The sequence below is a fragment of the Denticeps clupeoides genome, chromosome 2, assembly GCF_900700375.1.
Source record: "Denticeps clupeoides chromosome 2, fDenClu1.1, whole genome shotgun sequence".
In the NCBI taxonomy this organism is placed as follows: domain Eukaryota; kingdom Metazoa; phylum Chordata; class Actinopteri; order Clupeiformes; family Denticipitidae; genus Denticeps; species Denticeps clupeoides.
The window spans coordinates 17,832,003-17,854,737 of record NC_041708.1 but is presented as its reverse complement, the minus strand read 5'-3'; the positions used below and the strand labels follow the sequence as shown (position 1 = coordinate 17,854,737).

Sequence of the window (22,735 nt, the reverse complement as noted above, 5' to 3'; positions counted from 1 at the left end):
AGTTACTACTGTATTTGGCCAAGTCCCAACTGAGCTCTGAAACAGAGCTTATGCATTCTACAGTGAATGTTCGTTGTGTGCTCAGAGCTGTCACAGACCCTGCATTTACCAGGCCGTTTGGGTGAAAATTCAGGGGGTGCCACACGCACGGATTGAGGATGAGTTACCAGAGTTTTCTCTAGCATGCCCAAAACTCTATTGAGCATAGAATCAACAGTCTGTTTTTGTTTCCCATCTCCATGAGACGTAATATATTCTGACGTCACATCACCACTTCCACCATGGGCCAACCCTCCATCTACAAATCCTGCATGCTGCCCCAGGCGACCTCCTTTAGCTTTACGCTCCCTTAAAAATTCATCCAAGCGCTCTTGTACCTCACCAGCAGTCCACGAACGAAGGTGTTTGCTTTTGAAAACCAGAGCCAGCTCACGGTCTGGACAATTTTGAACAAACATGACTGCTAATTCCATACTCTGATTCTCCATGGACCTCCCTTCACTTCTGAGGGTCTGTTCTGCTACCTCTGCAGCTTGATTTAATCGGATCCAATAGTCCAGCGAACCCTCGTTAGGGCGTGGCCTGGTCGCATAGAAATCCGCCAGAGGTAGGCCTGAGCTAACGGAATCTGCAAAATGGTGTCTCAGAATGTTAAAAATTGATGTAACATCTGTTATCTGTGTATTATTACGCATCCACACCCTGGTAATTTCTCTGGCCCGACCCAGCAGTCTATCGACCACCTCCCCGACCATCTCAGAGTTAGATAGGTTCTTTTTACCAAGATAAGTTCTCATTAATTCCTCCCATTCAAAAACAGAGCACTTGTCATCACCATCCCCCCGAAAATATGGCGGCGCCTCTGACTTTAGCACCAAATTTAATTTCGAGGCATCAATGACGGTCATGCCCACCTGTTCAAGGCCAGATCCAGCATGACTGGATCTAGTGTCCCCCCTAGGCGAAGAGTCTGCACCGGAGGTATCTATCAGACTTGCACGAATGGCCGCACCAATTTCTGAACCTATCTTGTGTACCAGTTCAGAGAGATTGACATTCGTAATGTCACGATCGGACACCGAACTCTCCCGATCCACATTCCTGTCAGGTGAATATAACCCGGGCGTGGTCCCGACAGGTGGATGAACCGACCTCCCCCTCCCAGTACTAGTCAGCATAGGGCTATTAAACATCCATCTCCCACAAATAAATAATAAAAATAATAATAAGTAAATAAAATGTAAGTACAATTAGTCAATATGGGCAGATGACCCACACCAGTTCTCCAGACGAACTGCGGTTCGGCGTCGCGTTGCCGTCTCTGCGGAAGCGGCGAACGTCTCTCCGAAGCACGCCCAGCGCTCCTCCGGCGGTCTGCAATCGGCCGACCAGTTGATCCGGGTCACGGCACCAGTTTGTAGCGGTTCTTCTTCTGCGTTGTGTAATTTTTTGATTTCTTTTCTTGAACCATAATGACGAGCCGCCACCCACGAGATTTTCCGTGCAAACTGTATTCTGTACAAAAGCGAGGTCACATTATCACGTCACAACTCGCGTCTCTCTGCACCTCTCTCTCTCACAGCTCATGCCATGTGTCCAAGAGAACTGAACATAACATAAAGCATTTACAATTTAAAACATTGCATACCTGTACAAAAGCGAGGTCACATTATCACGTCACAACTCGCGTCTCTCTGCACCTCTCTCTACAATATACAGTAATAACAGAACATAAAAAAATATTCACAAATATGTACATAAATTAAAATAGAAGAAAAAAATAATTTTTTTTGCACACAAACCCCACGCACCTCTCACAGCTCATGCCATGTGTCCAAGAGAACTAAACCGGGTCTCCAACCCACTAACCCAAGGGCACGGCCGCATCCAACCACTTTTCGGGGGGTGATCAAAGTTTTTAGAACCCACATAACTTTTTATAAGAATCATAAATTGAACAAACAAAAATACAGAAACATATTTAACATAACCAGAAACATTAACACATTTTAACATTCTACAATTGAACAAACACCCGGATTATCATTATAATTCCCTTACCCACATCAGAATACAGGTAAACAAAATAAAAGTCTTTAGAAAATAAGAAAATAAAAGACACAAGAAAAGAAGAAATACATTTATAAATCGAGTGTAACCATTTAACTCCGGCACACATATATTCAGAATTCCATTCCATGTATTCACTTTCATTCCATATATTCAGAATTCCATTCCATATATTCAGACTTTCATTCCATATATTCAGAATTCCATTCCATATATTCAGACTTTCATTCCATATATTCAGAATTTCATTCCATATATTCGGGTTTCATTCCATATATTCAGACTTTCATTCCATATATTCGGGTTTCATTCCATATATTCAGACTTTCATTCCATATATTCAAGTTTCATTCCATATATTCGGGTTTCATTCCATATATTCAGACTTTCATTCAGTTCCCTGTCAATATATATATTATTTATTTCCTGTTTGGCTTTATAAAGCCAAACAGGAAATAAATAATATATATATTGATAGGATATATATATATAGGAACATATTCACTGGCCTAAAACATTGGAAGCTATCCAAACAGGCAAAATGTCTTTTTGACAATGCTAGATAGTTTTCACCAATAATAGTACTTCTGTTATACAAAGCTGTCAGGATTCACAGCACCTGGGGACACACCTGTGCACAATCAGGACGGCAGTTAAAAGGCGCTATGAAGCCACCCATCAGCAGCTGCGACATTCTTTGTGGACCAATTTATGTATGTGCATAGTTGGCAATCGCCACATGCATGCAGGTTTATTTAAGTTCTTCACATATGTTTCCCCTGTTTTTGGCCATTGTCCCGGTTTTCCTTTAGTATTAATGAATCATGTTTCCATTATGTCCCACCTCTGCGCTTCCTTCCCCCGTCAGCTCGCGGACGTGACAAAAGTAGACATTTGTTGGCTAGTTTCAATACACTAAAATTGATTTAAAATCTTCACTTCACTAGGTTCAATAGTCAATAGCATATAGTCTATGCTAAACGTTTTGAGAAACTACAGAAACGTTTTGGTTTTCACAAAGTTGCTTTGTGAGGTAAAGACTTTTGGAAGATGGCCTGGTGTCAATCCAATTGAGAACTTGGTCAATCGTCAAGAGGATTGGCAAACTCCATGCACTGATTATGAAGGAATGGTTTGCCATCAGTCAGGATTTGGCCCAGAATTTTATTGAGAGCATGTCAGGGCGAATTACAGAGGTCAAAAAGGGCCAATGCTGCAAATATTGACTCTTTGCATAAACTTGATATAAACTTTCAATAAAAGCCTTTGAATTTTTTGTAATTATACTTCAATACACCACAGAAACAATTGACAGTCTAAAAACACTGAAGCAGCAAACCTTGATAGTGTTCCTCCCTAAAATAAGTAAACAGAATTAAACAATGCAAAAAAAAAATCTAAAATTACAATTCAATACACATATTACATCCAGATCAAATGTACTTTTATTACTACTATATTTGGCCAAGTCCCAACTGAGAATGAAGAAAGAGAGTGGATCATGCACTTAGGCCAATTAGGAAGATTAAGTATTAACATTTCTTAACAGTTACACTGAAAAACTATATATTCAATGTTAACATCTGCCTAGCATTCAAATAGCTAACAGATTGGTAAAATGTGGTGAGGTGCAGCTGAGATTATCCATGCTAACATTTTCCAGAATAAAAAGTTAGTTCTCTAGCATCACCATTTACAATGTACAACTTGAAATAAATAATGTTAACAAAAGCACTTACTTAGAAGTCAAAGACAGGAGCATCGTGCTGCTCGAATGCAGCATGTGGCTCAGAATCCATGCTGTAAATGCGGTCCCTGTCAGAGCCAGGACCCCTGCCAATGAAACTTGCCTCCTGCACATACCGTAACAAAATAGGGTAAAATGCACCAGGAGCACAGGATTTGAACAAAAAGCAATCATGTAGGTCTCGGACGCACACAGCAAAAATATTGAAAACATTAATGAATACACGTATGAGCACATTAATCACCTTGAGACTATTGTAAAGCAAAAATTGTCCAGCACAGGGCCGTTTTTATTAAAATACACCCCCTTGCTGTGACGCATGTGAGGTACTGCCTGGGATGCAAGCAGTTCCAGGCTTCCTTTCTGGCTTTTGCTGTAAACAATCCAAACACCCCCCTTTTCACGTGAACATAAATATGCATCGACTGACCGGATAACGGTACCTTGTGTCTGGTGATTTACTTGTGCCTGTCCACATGCACCGTCTGCACACCATTCAAGAAGACGCCGATTACAGTGGCAATTACCCTACTAGGAGAGAAAAACGTCCCATGACTAGACTCATCCAAAAAATAGCAAACACTATGAAGCTCTTACCTTGCCAGAGATATAAGGTCCCAAATTCCATGCACCTAGCCAAAGAAACCGTTTCGACAGAGTCAGAACATGCAGTAACCTCCCCTGCCACACCAGAAAGAATCCATGGAAGAACTTTTTAACATATCAGCCATTCAAGCCTTTAAGGTGTAGACACCCCATTCTCCTTTTACCCCAAATAGTACAAACTATAGTTGTATTGTTGTTGTACTATAGTTGTGCAGGCTTTATTTTTTTTCCATATTCTCAGCCTTTCAATGGTTGTTCAGACCCTTTATGAATATTTGATGACAAGAATTTTGTAATTGTAAACATTAAATGAAACCTATTGCTGATGAGCTGAAAGGATTTTTTGTGCAGGTAGTAAGAATAGTTCTGGCTAAGTTTGGCATTTGTGTTTTGTGAAATAAACTTTTTTTTGTATACATCGTGATCAGAACAACTGACTACTGTTTAGACGCCTACACCAGGGGGCGCAGTGCACTATGGGGTAAACAAACTGTGGCCTCCCCCTCTGAAACAAAGACTAAAGACTGGCCGTACCGAGTGAAGTGATCAGTGATTACAAGGGCTACTCACCACATGGTTACTCACCACATGAACAGGCCAGGGCCCCATTTCACCCTCAATTCCAACCTCAGGAGGTACAGAGCTTGGGTCCGTACCTCAGAACTAGCTTCCACTAAAACAAACAGTTGTTGACCAGACACATCACTGACCATGACCCTGAGTTTGCCCCAGAATCTTTTCTGTATTTAACACACGATCAGTCACACCATTGGTGATGTCGAGTGGTACCCAACTAAAGCACAAGAGCACAAGACAAACCACCAAATTCTTAAAGCTCCATTAAACAGCCTCATTAGCATCCATATTATGTATAAGGTATGTATAAGATGTATAAGATAAAACGGGATCTTGGGTACCACAGCAGATGGTGGAGTGGTTGTATTTCTCTTGTTCCCATATACTAAGACCTAAGTTATACTAAGTTATTTCCACCCTAAACCATAGTAGCGCAGTGCCTTCACTCTGGAACTCTAAACTTATTTAGTGTGTGAGTGTATTTCTCCAGAATCCCAGATAAAAACAAGTTAACAAATACTGTCTGTCTGTCTTCTTGTTGTCTACATGTTTTGTTTGCCTCAAATGTTCTTGCACTGCCTGTGCCAAATGTTTGCCCTTTATGTAGCCCAGTTTGTGTTGCACATGTGCCATTTGTCAGTATGTAACTGTTTAAATGTAGCACCAGGTTCCAAAGAAACATTCATTTCTTGTCACGGCTAGGCGCTGCTGGGTGCATTGCCAGTGCCACGGCCACAATACTAATCAGCGTGACAACAGGGCTCTGATCACAGACAAAATAAAAACAGCGCAAAATAGTGCAAAAAAATTGCAAATACTGCTGTGCACAATTGAATAGTGCAGTAATAAGTAATATTTTGTAAATATAAGAGGTAGTGCAATCTATTTTCCTGTATTTTCATTTATTAGAATTAATAACTCATTTGTTAGCATGCGGATGTTTTGAGTGTATGTTTGTGAATAACTGCATCTGTCATGCTTTCCACTTTAAAAAAAAAAAACAGACATTTATCACAGACAAGCAATCAGGAGAGCAAGGCAAGCAGGGGCTTATATACTAAGGTAATTGGATTATTCGAAACACATGGCAAGACTTGACTATAGGACAAACAAGATGCCAGAACATTACAGAATGAAAGATCTTGACTGCATATCTCTGAATGGTTCCACTCTTAACCCCAAATCATACACAGGAAAAACAGATCTTAACATATCAAAGAGACAGAAGAAAAAAAAACTGTTAGTTTATATATAGTTGTGTTTATTTGGTTGAGGGGTTTATGGTGGTGTACATAGTACTGCTTGGTTTTGTTGTATATATCATGTCCCACACTGCAAATAAACACACTTTTGTGCACTTTCATTTGGCCCGTATTTTCCTCGTTGTCCCTATCCACCACGTTCACATTGTCCACATTCCTTCCCCCCTAGACGCGAACGTGACAGTAGAAACAAAAATACTGTCATTATTGAAAAAAATCACAATGTTCCCTCCTCTTGTTCTCCTCTTCCCTTCCTTTTTTCTTTCAGGGGTGGTTTTACCAGTGGGTGGGCTCATAATTGGAGAGTCATTCATTGAACCATTAAGTGGTCGCCCGGTGCGAGTGGGAGGAGCAACAGTTCGTGGAGGTAGGCTGGTACCCCACAGTGGAGGCTTCCAGGCCCTGCTGGACAGCCAGGCCCTGGGTGCATCTGACAGAGCAGCGAAGCTGTTGCTGAACCTCAGTAAAGGAGCTTGGGGCACTGACACTCCGGCGCTACAAGGACAGTTGAGCCAATTGCTGACAGCTGCAGCAGAGCTGGACCAGGCCTGGAGAAGCAGCCACCACTGCAGCCTGCAGCTGATTTGCCGCATAGAGGCAGTGCACCATTGGGCCTTGGGGGTGGCACAGGATGGAGGCAGCCTTGGTGAGTGTGCTGCTATTGACACAATAAAATATGACATCTGAAAACATGGTGACAATTTTGAGTCACCTTTTTTAAGTAAATTTTTTTGCCTCTGTATGCAAAATTTTTATGCAATGCCTAAAAAAGTTTTAGTATGTAGTAAATGTATTTGAATAAACATGGCTGCTGCTTACCCAAAGACACCCAAGGGCCCTAATTCATAAATGTTGTTTTAAGTCAAAAAGCAAGTGGGAAGGAGCATTTTGTAGCACTCATACTGGTTGTGGCATGGCATGAAATCTCCTTTTTAACTTTTAACATTGACTCAAAACATGGTAAAAGATGTGACAAGATGTCCTGCTGACCTAGGTAATTATTGTCCCAAAATCTGTCTCAGTGCTGCTTGGAGTTTCCTATTGTCAGTCCAAGGGCGTCTGGTTGAGTCCCTGGTTGACTATAGGACAAGTTGGGTGGTAGTAGCCTAGTGGGTAACACACTCGCCTATGAACCAGGAGACCCAGGTTAAAATCCCACGTACTACCATTGTGTCCCTGAGCAAGACACTTAACCCTAAGTTGCTCCAGGGGGGACTGTCCCTGTAACTACTGATTGTAAGTCGCTCTGGATAAGGGCGTCTGATAAATGCTGTAAATGTAAATGTAAATGGTTGAGCCACTTGACATTGAGGTGTAGGGCAGGGGTATGCATTGGGTGGTAGGCATATGGAGATGTCAGATTGTGGACTCATTAAGTATTGTCAGACTAGCAGTTTTTTGTGAGGGATGTGAAATGGGGTCATGGAAGAATTCAAATGCATTTACAATGACAGAAGGTCGTGTCTGTGAGTTAAGCAGGATTCTGCCTAGGTCCAGCTTGCAGACAGTGTCTTTCAAAAAGTCCAAGTAAAGACACAACAGCTAAAAAAAACCCTCATGGACTAAAAAAAAAGAAAAAGCCTTGGGAGCGAGTAAGTCACAAAGGGACACCCTTCCAGGGTAGAATGAGTGTGCAATGGGCATCAGAACAAAGTTGGTATTGATGAGGTGTCTGTGAAGGCCAGTACTAGAAACAGCAGAGGCAGAAAGTTGAGGCGCTTTTGAGAGATTTGGTGGGAGCACTGTCTGTACACCTCCTCATAGCATGAATCAAATAGGGTGGGTCATTTTCGCTGCCAGTCTAGAACAGGGGTTCTTTTTAGCATATTTTTTGTGGGAATTGGCTATTCTTGTTGCATATTACAAAGTGTGTCTTATTACAGGACCACTGCTCACACTGGGAAGCCCAATTGACTGACTGTACATATGGTGGATCAATTTTGACTGAAAAGTAAATTCCTATTTTTGTGAGCTTTAGGACCAAGTAACAGTCTACTTAGAATTAAACATGAGGAAGTTGCTTTTCATCCACTCTTTAACAATGATCAGGAATCTGGTCCCAATAAAATACAGTTGTACAGTACAGTTGTTTTGAGTGTTTTGAGAATGACACAAATAATGGTTTAAAATAAGCAAAATGTATGGGCAACCAGTGGAATGAGGCTAGAATGGGGTCTTGGTATCATATTTAGAAAGAAGAACATTGATCCTATGGAACGCTGCGCTACTCCATATTTGAGAAGTGCGTTTTCCAGAACATTCACACATTAAGAGTGTAACAACCAGTTAAGGAATAAGCTAAGCCATTCAAACCCTCCACGGCAAGAAACAATGACTGGTTGCAGCTTGTGTGCTCCCTGATCGGCAGATATGTCTACCCTAAAGCAATAAACAAAAGTCAGCTGCATTTAGAGCATTAATTTATTTAAACATGGCAGGGATTGATCATAATAATTGCACTACAAGGCACTTACCTGAAGAACTCACTGAAAGCGCTTCATGAATAAGAAAGTCTTTGCATATAAATGCACAATGAAATGAGGGTGAATACCTTAGCCTGCCTAAGGTAAGCAAGTTCAGAGGTGCTATGGGTCACCCTAAAGTTTCACACTTAAAGTGCAGCAGCCATTTTCTTGCTCTTTAGGTGAAACACACTTTTGTATATCCTTTCATTGCAAACCTTATTTTAATATGTTGTACATAGTACATTACACGCAAGTGAGCCTTAAAATATGGAGCTTCTTCACTATTTGTTTCAGGTGAGATTCAGGTGCCTGGAACAGGAGTCTGCCTTCCAGCTCTTCTTGGAATGGAATATCCTGACCCTGGTGGCTCTGGCCTCAATGTTCCAGTTCTGGGGGCACAACTGGTCTGGGAGTTGGGTGATATGGTAGCTCTGGCTGGAACTATGGAGGATGCAGAAGGCAAAGGTGGCTTTAATGAATTTTTCTAATTTTCTCTTTGGGTACTTACTGTTGAAGTGGGGAGGGTTAGAGAAGTGTATTTGGTAAGTAGTAGCTTAGCGGGTAAGGAAGCGGACCTGTGTGTGTGTGTGTGTGTGTGTGTGTGTGTGTGTGTGTGTGTGTGTGTGTATATATATATATATATATATATATATATATAGAGAGAGAGAGAGAGAGAGAGAGAGAGAGTGAAGGTTTTTGAAAGCAAAAATATCATGACAATTTGAAGTTGGATATAAAAATGTGGCCCATACCCCAAACTTTTTCAGGGCCTCTCAGTTCTCGGGTCTGGTCAGAGAGATCTTGTCTGCTCTTACTGATGGAACGCTTACTGGTGTTATTTATGTCATTCTTTGACATAGTGGCTAGTTGCCATTAGGAAGGCTAAAATGGGGTTTGAATCTTGCCTAACTCTGATTTGAAGGACTGGTCCCTATTCGTCTGGGTGCTCTGGCAGTGGACCCAGTAACTGGTGTACTTGCTCCTGTGGTGGGCGTGCGATTGGATGTGCTGAAGAAGACAGTGGTGCCTGTAACTGTGTCCCAGTACCTAGCCATTGGACACAGCCCTGACACCATTGAGGTCATTTTACAATCAATGATTACTACTTGCACAACCTGTGTCTAGGTAATATGTTGAGGTTTGTGTGTTTTCCTTATAGATGGAAACTCTACAGAATGAGGTGTCTGTGAGGAGCCGGTACTGGAAACAGCAGAGGAAGAAGGAGGAGGAGCTTTTGGGAGATTTATTGGGAGCACTGCGGCACTGTCTTTACACCTCCTCCCAGCAGGAGTCACATAGGGTGGGTAATTTTGCTATCAGTCTAGAATGGGGTTGAAGGTTTTGGGGGTTTCTCTTTTAGCATTTTTTTTATTGTTTGTGTGTTTGTGGGAGCGGACTCAGTTGGTTGCATATTACGTAATGTGCCCTGATGCAGGGCCACTGGTCCGACTGGGAGGCTCAACTGGGAGAGACTGTGCAGGAGCTCCAGGAGCGAGCACAGAGGGAGACCCAAAGGCGAGCGGTCCAGGCCTTTGATCAGGCTCTGCTGCTTGCACATCATGTGCAGTTTATTCTTACAGAAGGTGGGGTCTTAGTTTTCACAGCATTGTTGCTTCATGCATATTTTAAATTCATTTCTAAAAAAATGGAGCTAACCAAAATACATTAATTGTGTCATTATAATTAAATTTAAAAAAGCATTTAATTAGATAAGACGGTGCGAAATTAACTGAATAACATAAGACATCAAGGGAAATTTTCAACATTTTAGACATTTAGACAAAATGTCACAGTTAATATTTCATTTTTTACCAAGGTTCCAAAACTTTATTGAGATTTGGCTTGTTCACAATCACCATCAAGAAAGTTTATATTATTATGATTTCATTACTGTTCTCTGATTCCTCAGACTTGGCCATGCATCTTTGCAAGGATGAATGGCTGAAAAATCACCAAGGATGATTTGAAATACTCTAACAGAATTTAATACAAGCTGTAATACATCCTAGAGCAATGTGTCTAATGTGCAAATGTATGTATGTTTGTATATTTTAGGTGAGGAGGAGGAGTGGGAACAGCAGTGTGAGTGGCAGGCAGAGCTTGAGTCTAACCTCAGCAGGATAAATGTGTGTGTGGAGCAGATGCAGCGAGAGGTTGAGGAGGCCAAGAGTCGCAATATTCAACTGGTCAGCTTGACCCGTTCGTCATATTGAACCCTCAGCAGCATCAAGAGGGCTTCTGTGACTCACCTGGGAATATCTGCATTCTGTCTGCAGCATGAAGGCACCAGGCAGAGGGAATTGTGGGAGCAACTAAACATGAGGCAGGCCGAAACCGACTCTGCGTTCACTGCCATTATTTGTGTACGGGAACTCAGCCAAATATGGGCAGAGACAGCTCAGGTCAAGCACCATTGAAACCACTACAGCACATATATCACACACTGTAAACAATTAGCACACGATATAAAATCAGTGAGATGAACCAAAAGACTGATTATCTGATTTTTTTTTCAAAATACAGTTACTTAATGTTGCCTAAAGTCCAATGTGAACATTATTATTAAAATAATATATTTCCTCTTATAATTGGATAAAAGTATACATTTATTAGAAAATATTGTATCCATTTTTATTAAAGTAAGTGGTTCAGGTCTGGCTGAATAAAAACATCAGCTCATGCACAAATACTCAAACTGTCACACCTCCAGCCTCACTGCCCCACTCCCGTTCTACAACATGACTGATCACCAACACTGATCTACACCTGATCATCACGCCAAAACTAGAGTGTTTCTGTAACCCAGTTTGCTTATCTTTTGTCTTTCTACCACGTGTCGGAGCCCCTTTTTTGGTTTCTGAATTTTGATTCTTTATTAAATGGTTTGTCCCTATTTGCACTTGGGTCCTCTACTAACCTGCTGTGACACAAACACACTCAAATCCAAAATAATGTGTAATATGTATTTTAGGTGAAGAAGACAGCTCTTTCTCATTCAAGAAATGAGTCAGGTCAGGGTCTGGGGCAAAGGAGCATCTAGGTCTTCTGGATTTAATAAAATGAAAAGGACTGCTAGTTGTCTGTTTTTTTTAGAGGAGAAATTAACTTCTTACCTCTTCATTCTGGTTGATCTAAACTCTCTCTGGTCTGTATGCCACACATCCAGGTGTAGCTAAGCATGCATTGCCTTCCTTTCTCTTCCAAACAGAATACTCTGTTTTCTTTGCTTGTAAAACCCCTTGTTCACAGGGGGGTCAGTAACATCACAAACAAGATCTTTGTTAGACAAACCAAAAATGCTGATTTTTTTTAATAGTGCTCTGATAAAAAACCTCCTCATGTGCATCGTCTTATATAGCAGTACCACAAAAATATCTTCTTACACCAGCAATTGTGCAAGTGAATGAAAAATGAACCCAAAAACACATACAGATATTGCCTCGTGATACATGATTTAATGAAAATTATTGCTTTGTAGGCTGTACTGTCAGGGGCATTCTGGTACAGAGACTTCAGCCTGACCTTATCTTGCCACCCACCAAATCCTCTGAAGATGCTGATGATGACTCAGTGTAAAATTGTCCCTCAGCTTGAGCGCCTTCTCCAGCAGTTAGAGGACAATGAGCACTTCAGTCTCTCCACAAACACACATCGGAAGCAGCGCTCAGGTATGCCCATGCTAGCTGTTCTTTTCAAAACACACCCAGCACTGTTTGCACACTGTAAGCCCCTGTGTGTCTGTGCAGGCCTGTCAGCAAAGCAGACGTCTGGGATAGAGACCAGCTCCAGGGAGTGGACAGCCTCTGTCTCTGCAGGAAAAGACACAAAAGGTAAGAGTAATCTAAACACTCCTTTTTCTAATATGCTTAAGTGACAAATGCAAGCAGGTCCCAGGAACCATCTTACACATGCTGTGGTCTTGCCTTCTTTGACTAATCATATACTTTTCTAAACTATATGATTATATTATTCAAACATCTACTACTGCTACTAATATTGGTATCATATCATGTCATAAATGATCCCAGACTTCCAAAATACCTCCACAAGGTTCCAAGCTACCTCCACAAAGGTTTGTGCAGGGTTTGCCTTTATATTAAGATTGTATTAAATCATGTCTGTTTAAAAAAAAAAATGTCTTTATGTCTTTAAACCTATAATAACACTCATGGTGGTAAAGCAGAAAGCTAACCAAACTAAAAAAACCTATATACAATACTTTACTACAGTTACAATGGTAAACTTGACCCTCAGTGTGAAAGCGTGGGAGGCTGAAAACCCCAAATATCTTGCATTGAAGTTTGAACATTCAGTAGAAAAGCATTGCTTTTGAAAAACAAATGGGGTAATGCAGCTGAGATTCTTGAGTTCACGAAAATTCGGGAGCTTCCGAAGGGGTGGAAATCTCTGGCTTTTATGCATTGTCAGAATTGGGTACAGGTGATGAGCCCAGCTGCAGTCAATCCTGACAATATGTTAAAAAAAACATATTTAGTTTAATATCCCAATTACAAGCTATATAAACAGCATATATGGTTAACATTTGCCCTGTATCTTCGTTAGATCACATTTATGAATAAAATGCCATAGTTGTTCAGTTTCAGGTGTTCACTTGTATATAATCTCTTGTACCCTGAAATTTATTGGACAAGTCTTTTTTATCCTCTGATATCATCCCTTCATTGCTGGAATCTTTTATTGTTGTTTGTGTCTATTTTTACATCATTTTAAACTAACATCTGCTTCACGTGGATTTTTACAGACACTGAGAGTGGCTGACACAACAACAACATTTATTTCTTAAATAGCCCAAATAGGCCCTGTCTGTAGATGTTTTGTTGGTGATTCTTTCCTGTCTTCTTCTCAGAGTCTCCAAATGGTTGCATCCAGCCGGACTCTATCAGCATTCCAGCACTGACAGGTCAGGACCTCCCACTGTCTGGCAAATCATGACACCACCTTCCCACTTCTCTTTTGCTCCTACTAGACACAAGGGGCCGTGACACTATTAAAGCATCAAGTACCATAACTACAAAGCTGTGCCCTTCATGTACAAACGTGCTTTGTGAAGCTGCTTGTCTTCTTGCCTAGCAGTGCATCTGTTTCATTGAATAAACTGTTGCCTTATACCATTGCCCTACACCAGCTCTGCTTAATTATTCTTTGACTACATAATGCCAACACAGACAGTGATCATTCAGAATCTCATCTTATTATGCTAATTCTGACTGACTTGCTGATAAAAGTGCTGGTTTCCTGGCTGAAGCATGCAGCCAGGAAGCCAGCACTATTAACCATGTTTGTGAACTTTGACTTATTTCGCAGTAGAGGAATGGAGCTCTCTTCTGCAGCTCTCCCCCCTTTTTCAACTGCTCTGTGGGCTGGAACAAGAAATGAGACGATTGGCAGGAAAGCTTGGCCTCTTCAAGGAAGGGGGTGTGGGTGGGTTTTTCCCAAACACACAAAGAGGAATGTTATACATATTTAGAGCCTGCTATTCTCTTTTACTTTTGATTTGTAATATAAACATGCAATGCAGTTGACAGCATTATTCTGTGTGTTCATATAAAAACACAGCAGATTCTGCTACACATTTTAAACTTAAATGAATACATTGAGCTGGTGACTGAATGCAGTGTCTTGCAGGCAAGAGGCACACTTTTCTGGACTTACTGGATGCACAGCTTAAGTGCGAGGGCCATCTGACACCCATCAGCCCTGACAACCTAACCCCCCGAGAGTTTCTGGTTTACCAGCATGGCCAGTTTCTACTGCAGAAATTACACTCAAACAAAGTGGTCAGATTTCCTTAGTAAATGCTACAACAAGAAGTCATTTGCCTGAAATGGAGCTTTCTCAACACAGAACTTTTTTTCCATTTCAGATTCCAGCTTTGCAGCTCCAGCTTGCTTGCACGCTACCATCCAATAATGATCATTTCAGTGCATTTGGAAATTCCTTTTTTTACAAGGTTATTATTACTGCACCATTTTCCAATTATAATTTACTCAGAAATAAGAAAAGACCATCATCAAATACTATTACTCTAACAAAACCGACAAACTGTATATGAAATTACTATAAGCATAAACCGAATATGGCATTAAAATAGTATAATATACTGTAACTATTATATGTAACTATTGTATGTTTATACAATATATTTAAGAGATTATGATCAATGCAGATCAATTAAAAACACTGTCCACTGCTTGCCAACTAAAAAGTTATGCAATGACATATTATGTATTTTAGCTTGAGGAATGGTCCATTCATTGTCCAGCCATTCTAAAATAGTGCATGGCAATTTAGTTTAACAAAGAAACAAAACATCAATAAGACCCAAAAAACACGCACTGGGGCTGAAAACAGAAATCATGTGATCTTACACAGTGAAGTAAATTAGAATGATAATTAGGAACACACAAACAGACCCGCCATTTGAATTTTCAAGGCCATTGACCAATTGGGGGGCTGAACATCTGAGAAAGGGCTCTGTATTCCCAAAGACCTGCATTCATTGAAGGGAGACCAGAAGCAGTTCAGCAATAGCTACTATAAGTGCAGCTACGGGGGACATATCTGAATCACGCCAGGATTGGGGAGAAGGTGTAAGAATCAGTGGCATTACAGCAGAAGACGTTGAGGGCCAATTGGGAACATTCTCACTGAGCAGCCATTTTAATGCAGCATCCAGAAAAAGAGCACCATGTTCATGAGTAGTTAATCCCTGCTACAAAAAATTTCCAAAAAAATCTCACAAGCCCGTGCTTCTGAGCTATATTGAGGAAACGCTTCAATCACTAAATTGGTCAGATTAGTAGCATAAACTTTCAGTGGTTCTTGGATCTTATGTGGGCACACATATAAGTGCGTCTATAATAGGGTGGTGAAATAGGGTTGCCAATTTTGTCCCTTTTGTCAATCCCTTTTTCTTCCCCTCAATCTAGTGTGCAAGTACATGTCTTTCCTTGTGTGGCCCCCCTGCAAAAGGGGTGTTGAAATTAATCATATAATCAATGCATCGCAATGCAGACATGGACGAAATTGCATCAATACAGTGTAGAACATTGATTATATCACAATCTTCCATTTTGCATGTGTACTTTCTGTTCCAAAAACTGAGCAGATTTTAAATATACATCTGTGTCAATGAACTGCAAGGTGATCCCTTGTATGCATTTAATCATATCACATGTAATAAAAGCAGAGATTATGTTCTATAAAAGGCTCTTTTTGGCATATTAAGGGTTAGTACAATTAACATACTATATAGCTGTAGCTTTTGAGTTTGTTTCACCCATCATAGAACTGACTTTCATGCCCTGTGTTTATTTTGAGGAACATTCTGTCAATTGCATGTTAATTATAAATTATTATAATAAAACTATAAAATACTGTTAATTTAATCCACATTTACACCCACTGTCTTGCTCATGTATGAAGCAATCAAACCTATGCCTACACTATCTATTTTGGTATGGGTAGTGTAAAAAATGCAACAAAGTAGACTTTTACAATCCCAGGGCTTACAGTAGACTTTTTTTTTACTGTAGACTTTTACAATTACAGGACTTTTATACTTACAATTAAATTGAATTAGCAAGCGGTTTTCAAGTTAACTACACTTAAGTTGGTTAACTAGCTCCTAATATTAACCTTTCTATTTTTGCCAATAATCATTCTAGTTCTGCTTTTGGCAAAAAAAAAAACAATTGATGTTGGTTGGGATCTATCCACATATAATATGCACTCAGTTTGGTTTTCCATATGATTTTCTCCTTATTTTGTAAGTTTGCTCACTGACAAGGAATGATGCGTCTTTATTTGAACCTACCATTAGACAAGGCTGGAATTGGCAACAATATTTGGCATTATTATTCACAAATCTCCCTCAGTCTGGTGCCCCACACAAGAAGTTTGCACACATACAGGTTTGCCACTGAACATCTAAATCATTCAGAGGAGGACTGGGTGAAAGTGTTTCAGAAAGTGTAGTCAGATGAGAACAAAAATAAAAAAATCTTTGGCATCCACACATCTTGCTGTGTTTGGTGGAGCAGGAACCCAAAAACATCATATGTAGCACACTTGGATAAATCAATCACCAGTGTTATCACAAAATGCGATAGATTCATATAACATGGGAGCATGACAATCGCTACTGCTATTCTTACCAGTTGCATGATAATAAACCAAACAGATTTGTATTTAGAAACATAATGTTTGGACTGTGTTTTGTGCTGCCAGGAGTCAGAGTCTATATTATATGTACGGCGTCAACGGCTTCAGTCAGTGGGAGGCTTCTCTCTTGTCCTCGTACATTCCCTGGCACACATATCACTTGGAAATCTGACCACTGAGTCGTGCCCTGCTTTCCAAAGAGCATTCTTTAAGGTATGTAAGGTAAGGTAAGTTCTCTTGAAAACCCTTCCTTCATCCTTTTAAATTGTAAGAAATTTAAACTGTACCTTCTTACTTAGGTGCTGCAAATATGCTTTACTGAGCTGTTTTGCACCAGGTTAGAGTGCCAATCTCTGGCTGAAACGGGCACCTCCAGCATGCAGAGAGGGTCAGATATGACTGTGTCTCTTTTGGAGAGAGCTCACAAACTGTATGGAGGGCACGAAGAGAATGTGAGTCCTCAAAGTCAATAAAAGTTCTAAAATTGGTTTATTTTTGCAAAATAATTATGATATTGTGTTTTTTTTAATGTCACTCATCTAGCAGTCAGATTTGACACACATTTAAATTATGCATGACCTCAGTCATCATCAACCATTGGTACCTGGCAGGAAGATGCATGGCACAATAGAGGTTAAAAGGATGAACAGTTTCTAATTTATTAACCCCAATAGATTATTGTTGCAGTTACATGTGAATGTTGTATGTAAAAAGGTACCAATGTTACAGAGAAAACCAAAATGAAAGACAGGTGGAAGACAGCACAGCCTGAACCAAGCTTCAGAGACATCATCTGATCCAGGTGAAAAATGGGAGGAGAGAAAAGACTCAAAAGCCGGAAAGTCCGGTTTCGATGGAAAAGCAGCTGAGAAAGAAAGTGAAGTCCTGCTACCTCACATAAACAATCCCTTATACACCTGACCTACAGGAAGCTGTCACAGACCAATCAGAACCTGTTGTTTCTGACGTCACGCCCCCGGTGCCTCCCGTCTGGGGAAGACAAAGAGGTGGTCCCGACGGCCAGCGTCTCGCACCTTTGGCTCGGGGGAGGGCAGCCAAATGCTGCAATGCCGTTCGACAAAGACATGTAAAATGGAGGTGTTGAATCTCCATGCACAACAAAAGTGCAGAAACGTCATGGCTCTGCGACGTCCCATCTTAGACCAGACTCCCATGTTGGATTATTCTGAAAGGACAGAGAAAGTGGTTAGTGGAATGAGTATCCAGCAAGGCAGGCAGAGATGGAGATCAGCCACACCTGATCTGCTCAGATGAATGAAAGTATGATCCTGGTGACAATCAGACTTGGCCTTTTGCATGCCTGCTTGAGTTGTACATGGGCGCCCTCTCACAAACTGGCTGAACAATTGTACCAATCATCCACTACCAGGATGTCAGTTGGAGCCAGATCCCAGGTGAAAAGTGGTGGCTGATATCCTAGGATACACTGGAATTTTCAGGTTGGTAGATGAGTTTCTAAGGGAATCTTAAGCACACTCTGATCTGGAGATATACCTAGCTGCACATACACTGTATTTTGATAAATAAATCACATGCAAAGACAAAAAACTATGTATGTGCTCACACTGTACTGTCCTATGTTTGAATTCGACCTGACTGATCACACAGCACAACCAATATATACATCTCAATAGCTGAAGAATGATTAACTGCGTGTGTTGCTGCCACAGCTCAATGAGCCGAGCCTCCAAAAATCGCAATCGCACAGCTTTAGGAAACATCCTGAATGGTGTGCTCCACTTGCCTGTTAGTCCGAGAATCATTTCCTAAAAAATGGACAATGGAAATTCCAAGTCACTGGAAGAACGCCCCTCCCGTTCACATGTGATGTGAATTGTGATCCTCGGTCCAACAGGATATCCTTTAGCAACCTGCAATAATGGAAGATACCTGGAACACAGAGGGCAAAGTAAAGAAAGTGACACTGGAATTAGCTAAGTCTGGGAGGAAATCAATAGTAATTTCTGACCAGGGTGTTTGTGGACCAGAAAGTGATTGGAATTTATGCCATGGATGGTTCTGGTGGTTCTTTATAGATCAGGCCACCAGTAAGAATATGTGAATATGCATTGCACATTTTACCCCTGGGTGTCTGGCTCCAGGATGCGATTAGACTGTTATTGATTATGGATAAGTGCAGGTTCTTTGCCCTCCTCCATGCTCCAGATGATTGGGTAACAACTAGTGAAACTATAATATGGTGTTCATGGTAGTAGTCTGTTAGTGTGGCTGGTTCAGACTCCTTGTAGTTGCTATCATTAACCCATGAGAGAGCATCTGCTTTGATTGTCTTGGAACCTGGTGGGTAGGTGATAGAGAATAAAAATCACAGGAAAATAATGGCTCATCTCGCCTGCCAGGGATTTATTCACTTTGACGTGTTTCTCCATGTTGCAGTGTCCGTGTACACCAGAAAAACTCCTTCCAGCCAGGGACCTAATTCCTAATTATGTTGTACTTGGGTCAGCTTTCTAAGAAAAGAATGCAGTAGCATTACATTTCAGGGGTGTTCCTTGGCATTGAGATAGGATTGCATCCACCTCTACCACAAAGGGCAGAGTGAGGGCGTGAATTCTGAGAACTGGATGTGGAGGTGAAACCATTATTTTAGATCAGCATGCAGGAACATTGACTGTATAATGGTGGCACACTAAACCGACAGTTTTATTTAAATGCTATGCAGTCTTAGATTGTAATGAACATTAGCATGCATAGCCTAACTGTGAAGTCTGAAGTGAAATGGGGGCACTGTTCAACTTGTCACCTAAGATCTTTATTATATACCTAATTATCTGACCTAAACAGTCCCAAGGGAAACCCCCTCTGAAGAGAAGGAACAAGCACTGCACTGGGCCAGGTATCACAAGGTATCATATGTACCAGTGTGAGTGTATGCTGATCTGAGTCCATTATTAGTGGAAGCATGCTTCCTTCAAGGAAATCAAGTGCTTTACCTGGTAAAAATGCAGTTCAGACACTTATATTCTGCTCGTCTTCAGGTTGTAATATTGGGCATCGCAGGACCATGCTTTTGTTTTGCATAGCGACTGTCTACAAGGAGAAATGTGACATTCCTGTACTAATTGTTGTGCATGAAGATTCAACACCTCTGTTTCACATGCCTGTTGCCAAAGAGGGACCGCCTACCCTCTTTGTCTTGCGCAGATGGGAGGCCCCCGAGCCAAACGTGTGAAGTGTCGGACGTCAGGACTGCCCACTCTCTTTGTCCTCCCCAGATGGGAGGCACCGGGGGGGCGTGACATCAGAAACAACAGGTTCTGATTGGTCTGTGACAACTTCCTGTAGGCCAGTGACAACTTCCTGTAGGCCAGGGGTATAAAGGTCTGCTCACATGTGGGGAAGTGAGTCTTTATCTTTTCTTTTCTTTCCCAGGTCTTTCTTTCCATCAAAACCGGATCTTCTGTTTTTTGAGCCTGCTCTATCATCTCATTATTTCCCATGGCTCTGCCTCTTTCTCTCTCTCCCCCTTTACTCTTTCTTCTCATTTTTGTTTTCTCTGTAACCTTGGTACCTTTTTACATTCAATATTCACATGTAACTACAATAATTATTTACCGGTGTTAATAAATTAAGAAACTGTTTTAACCTCTATTGTGCCATGCCTCTTTCTGCCAGGTAACATCAAATTGGAGTGGGTTGAATACAGTGCTTTTGTGTGGAGGGAGAAAGAGTTTTTCTACACTCAGTTCTCTCTCTACCACGGTCTTTTTTACAAGGTGAAAGTGAAAAGATTGTCATTGTGATATACTGCAGCACAGCACACCATGCACACAACAAAATGTGTCCTCTGCATTTAACCCCTTGGTGAACAGTGGGCAGCCATGAATGGTGCCCGGGGTGCAGTGTGTGGGGACAGCGCTTTGCTCAGTGGCACCTTGGCAGTTTGTAATTTGAATTGGGAACCTTTCAATTACAGGTCTGTTTCCTTACCTGCTAGACTAATCACTGCCCAGGTAATGGAGGATCCTTCATTTTTGGATCACCTGAAAAAGCCAAAGAATTCTATGACCATAAAGAATAAAAGATAAAGTGAAGTGATTGTCACTTGTGATACACAGCAGCACAGCACATGATGCACACGGTGAAATTTGTCCTCTGCATTTAACCCATCACTCTGAGTGAGCAGTGGGCAGCCATGACAGGCGCCCGGGGAGCAGTGTGTGGTGATGGTGCTTTGCTCAGTGGCACCTCAGTGGCACCTTGGCGGATCGGGATTCGAACTGGCAACCTTCTGATTACAGGGGCCACTTCCTTAACCACTGGGCCACTACTGCCCCTTGCGTGTTTTTGGGTGAAAAATTGGCTGACCAGCGTGTTATCGGGTGAAAAATTGTATGCTTTATACTCGTGAACTCGACATTACCAGTGGAAAACGAACAGTTAGAATTCTAACAGAAAATTACCTACCTCATCTACATCCCTGAACACTATTTGCTTAAAATGTTACTTTGCTTAATATTTAAGGTCAGCAATCGAGATATGGTTAGTTAATGGCTGGAATTTGCTAAATAACAGAACATCATTCATAATAATCTACCAAAGTACTGTTAAAAGTGGTTCTGATAAATGGTTTTATGTTTTATTCATTTAATGCAGACTTGCTGAGTATGCTATGTTTGTGATATGTTTGGACCCCCTAATCTAGAGTTTTAATTAGTTTGATTGCTAGTCTATTGGAAGTTAAGAGAATTAAGATGGGACATAAAGCTAGTCTCTGTTAAGGTGGATGGCATGAGTGTCAGGATTGGCTCCAGGTGATCGCAAAAGCTGAAGCCAATTCTGACCGCCTATAAAAGATTTTAACTCCGCCCCTTCTGGAGTCCATTTTAGTGGACTCAGTCTTGTGAACTTTCATGAACTTGACCTTGGAACTGTGTATGTATTTTGAGTTCTGGCAATCGCCACATGCCTGCTGGTTAGTTTAAGTTGATTCCCCATTATTCCCCGTTTTTGGCCACCGTGCCGTTGTTTATTTGTATTTATTTATTATTATTAATAAAATCCCTTTCCCAGCATGTCCCACCGCTGCACTTCCTTCCCCCATCAGCTCGCTGTCGTGACAATGGGAATGAGTTATAGGGGTGTTTTTTTTATATTATGTTTTTATTTATTCATGCAGAGAACTTGTAGCTGTTTCTTGACCTTGGCTGTTTCTATTAAACAGGATGTAATGGGACTGCTCCAGAAACACAAAGAGGCATCACTGTTCCTACAAGTAGAGAGCTTACTGAAAGAAAGATCTTGCAGCACAAGACCCAACAGTGGCTCAAGAGAAGAGCGGGACTACAGCTCAGCCATGTGTAGATCACCTTCTACTCAGGCAGAATGGGAAGGACATGCAAGACATTATAAAAATAAAAAAGAATAATACTGTTTTGTAAAAATCTTGTTTTAACTGATTTGCCTTTATGAACTTCTTGTGTATGCGGAATTAAAAAATACTATGTATGTTTGCTGGAATCAAGTAAATTTATATTTTCCATATCAAAGAGCATATTCTATGTTTTTGGTGGCATCTTGTTTTCATCACATTTCAGATTGGACACATACTGGTTGGTGCAACTAGCAACATACTTTAACATATTAGCTTCCTTTTTGTGTCTAAGTCCTAAGGCACTGGTCAAGAGATTAGGTAGGAATTTGAACAAATTAATCATTGATTTTGAGCAAATTTATATGAATAGGCAAGATATTTAGAGATTTCTAAGGGTTTCTAAGGAAATCTTGGGCATACCGGAGAGGTACCTAGCTGGGCATAGGCTGTATTTTTCCAGTCATTTGGT

The 22,735-nt window shown here is 41.0% G+C and overlaps 1 protein-coding gene across 1 annotated transcript in view; it reads left to right on the top strand.

The window, feature by feature from the left end:
- Window positions 1-22,441, top strand: part of LOC114768840 (uncharacterized) — a 46,140-nt gene extending 23,699 nt beyond the window's left edge. Inside the window, exons 16-31 of the mRNA XM_028961210.1 lie at window positions 6,530-6,907; window positions 9,021-9,191; window positions 9,649-9,806; window positions 9,886-10,026; window positions 10,162-10,309; window positions 10,782-10,912; window positions 11,003-11,128; window positions 12,205-12,394; window positions 12,473-12,556; window positions 13,594-13,647; window positions 14,052-14,168; window positions 14,373-14,524; window positions 14,611-14,697; window positions 16,977-17,123; window positions 17,210-17,362; window positions 22,117-22,441. Of these exons, the coding sequence (XP_028817043.1) occupies window positions 6,530-6,907; window positions 9,021-9,191; window positions 9,649-9,806; window positions 9,886-10,026; window positions 10,162-10,309; window positions 10,782-10,912; window positions 11,003-11,128; window positions 12,205-12,394; window positions 12,473-12,556; window positions 13,594-13,647; window positions 14,052-14,168; window positions 14,373-14,524; window positions 14,611-14,697; window positions 16,977-17,123; window positions 17,210-17,362; window positions 22,117-22,320 (2,441 nt within the window). The 3' untranslated portion in view covers window positions 22,321-22,441. The remainder of the gene's footprint in view (window positions 1-6,529; window positions 6,908-9,020; window positions 9,192-9,648; window positions 9,807-9,885; window positions 10,027-10,161; window positions 10,310-10,781; window positions 10,913-11,002; window positions 11,129-12,204; window positions 12,395-12,472; window positions 12,557-13,593; window positions 13,648-14,051; window positions 14,169-14,372; window positions 14,525-14,610; window positions 14,698-16,976; window positions 17,124-17,209; window positions 17,363-22,116) is intronic.
- Window positions 22,442-22,735: the final 294 nt, after the last annotated feature.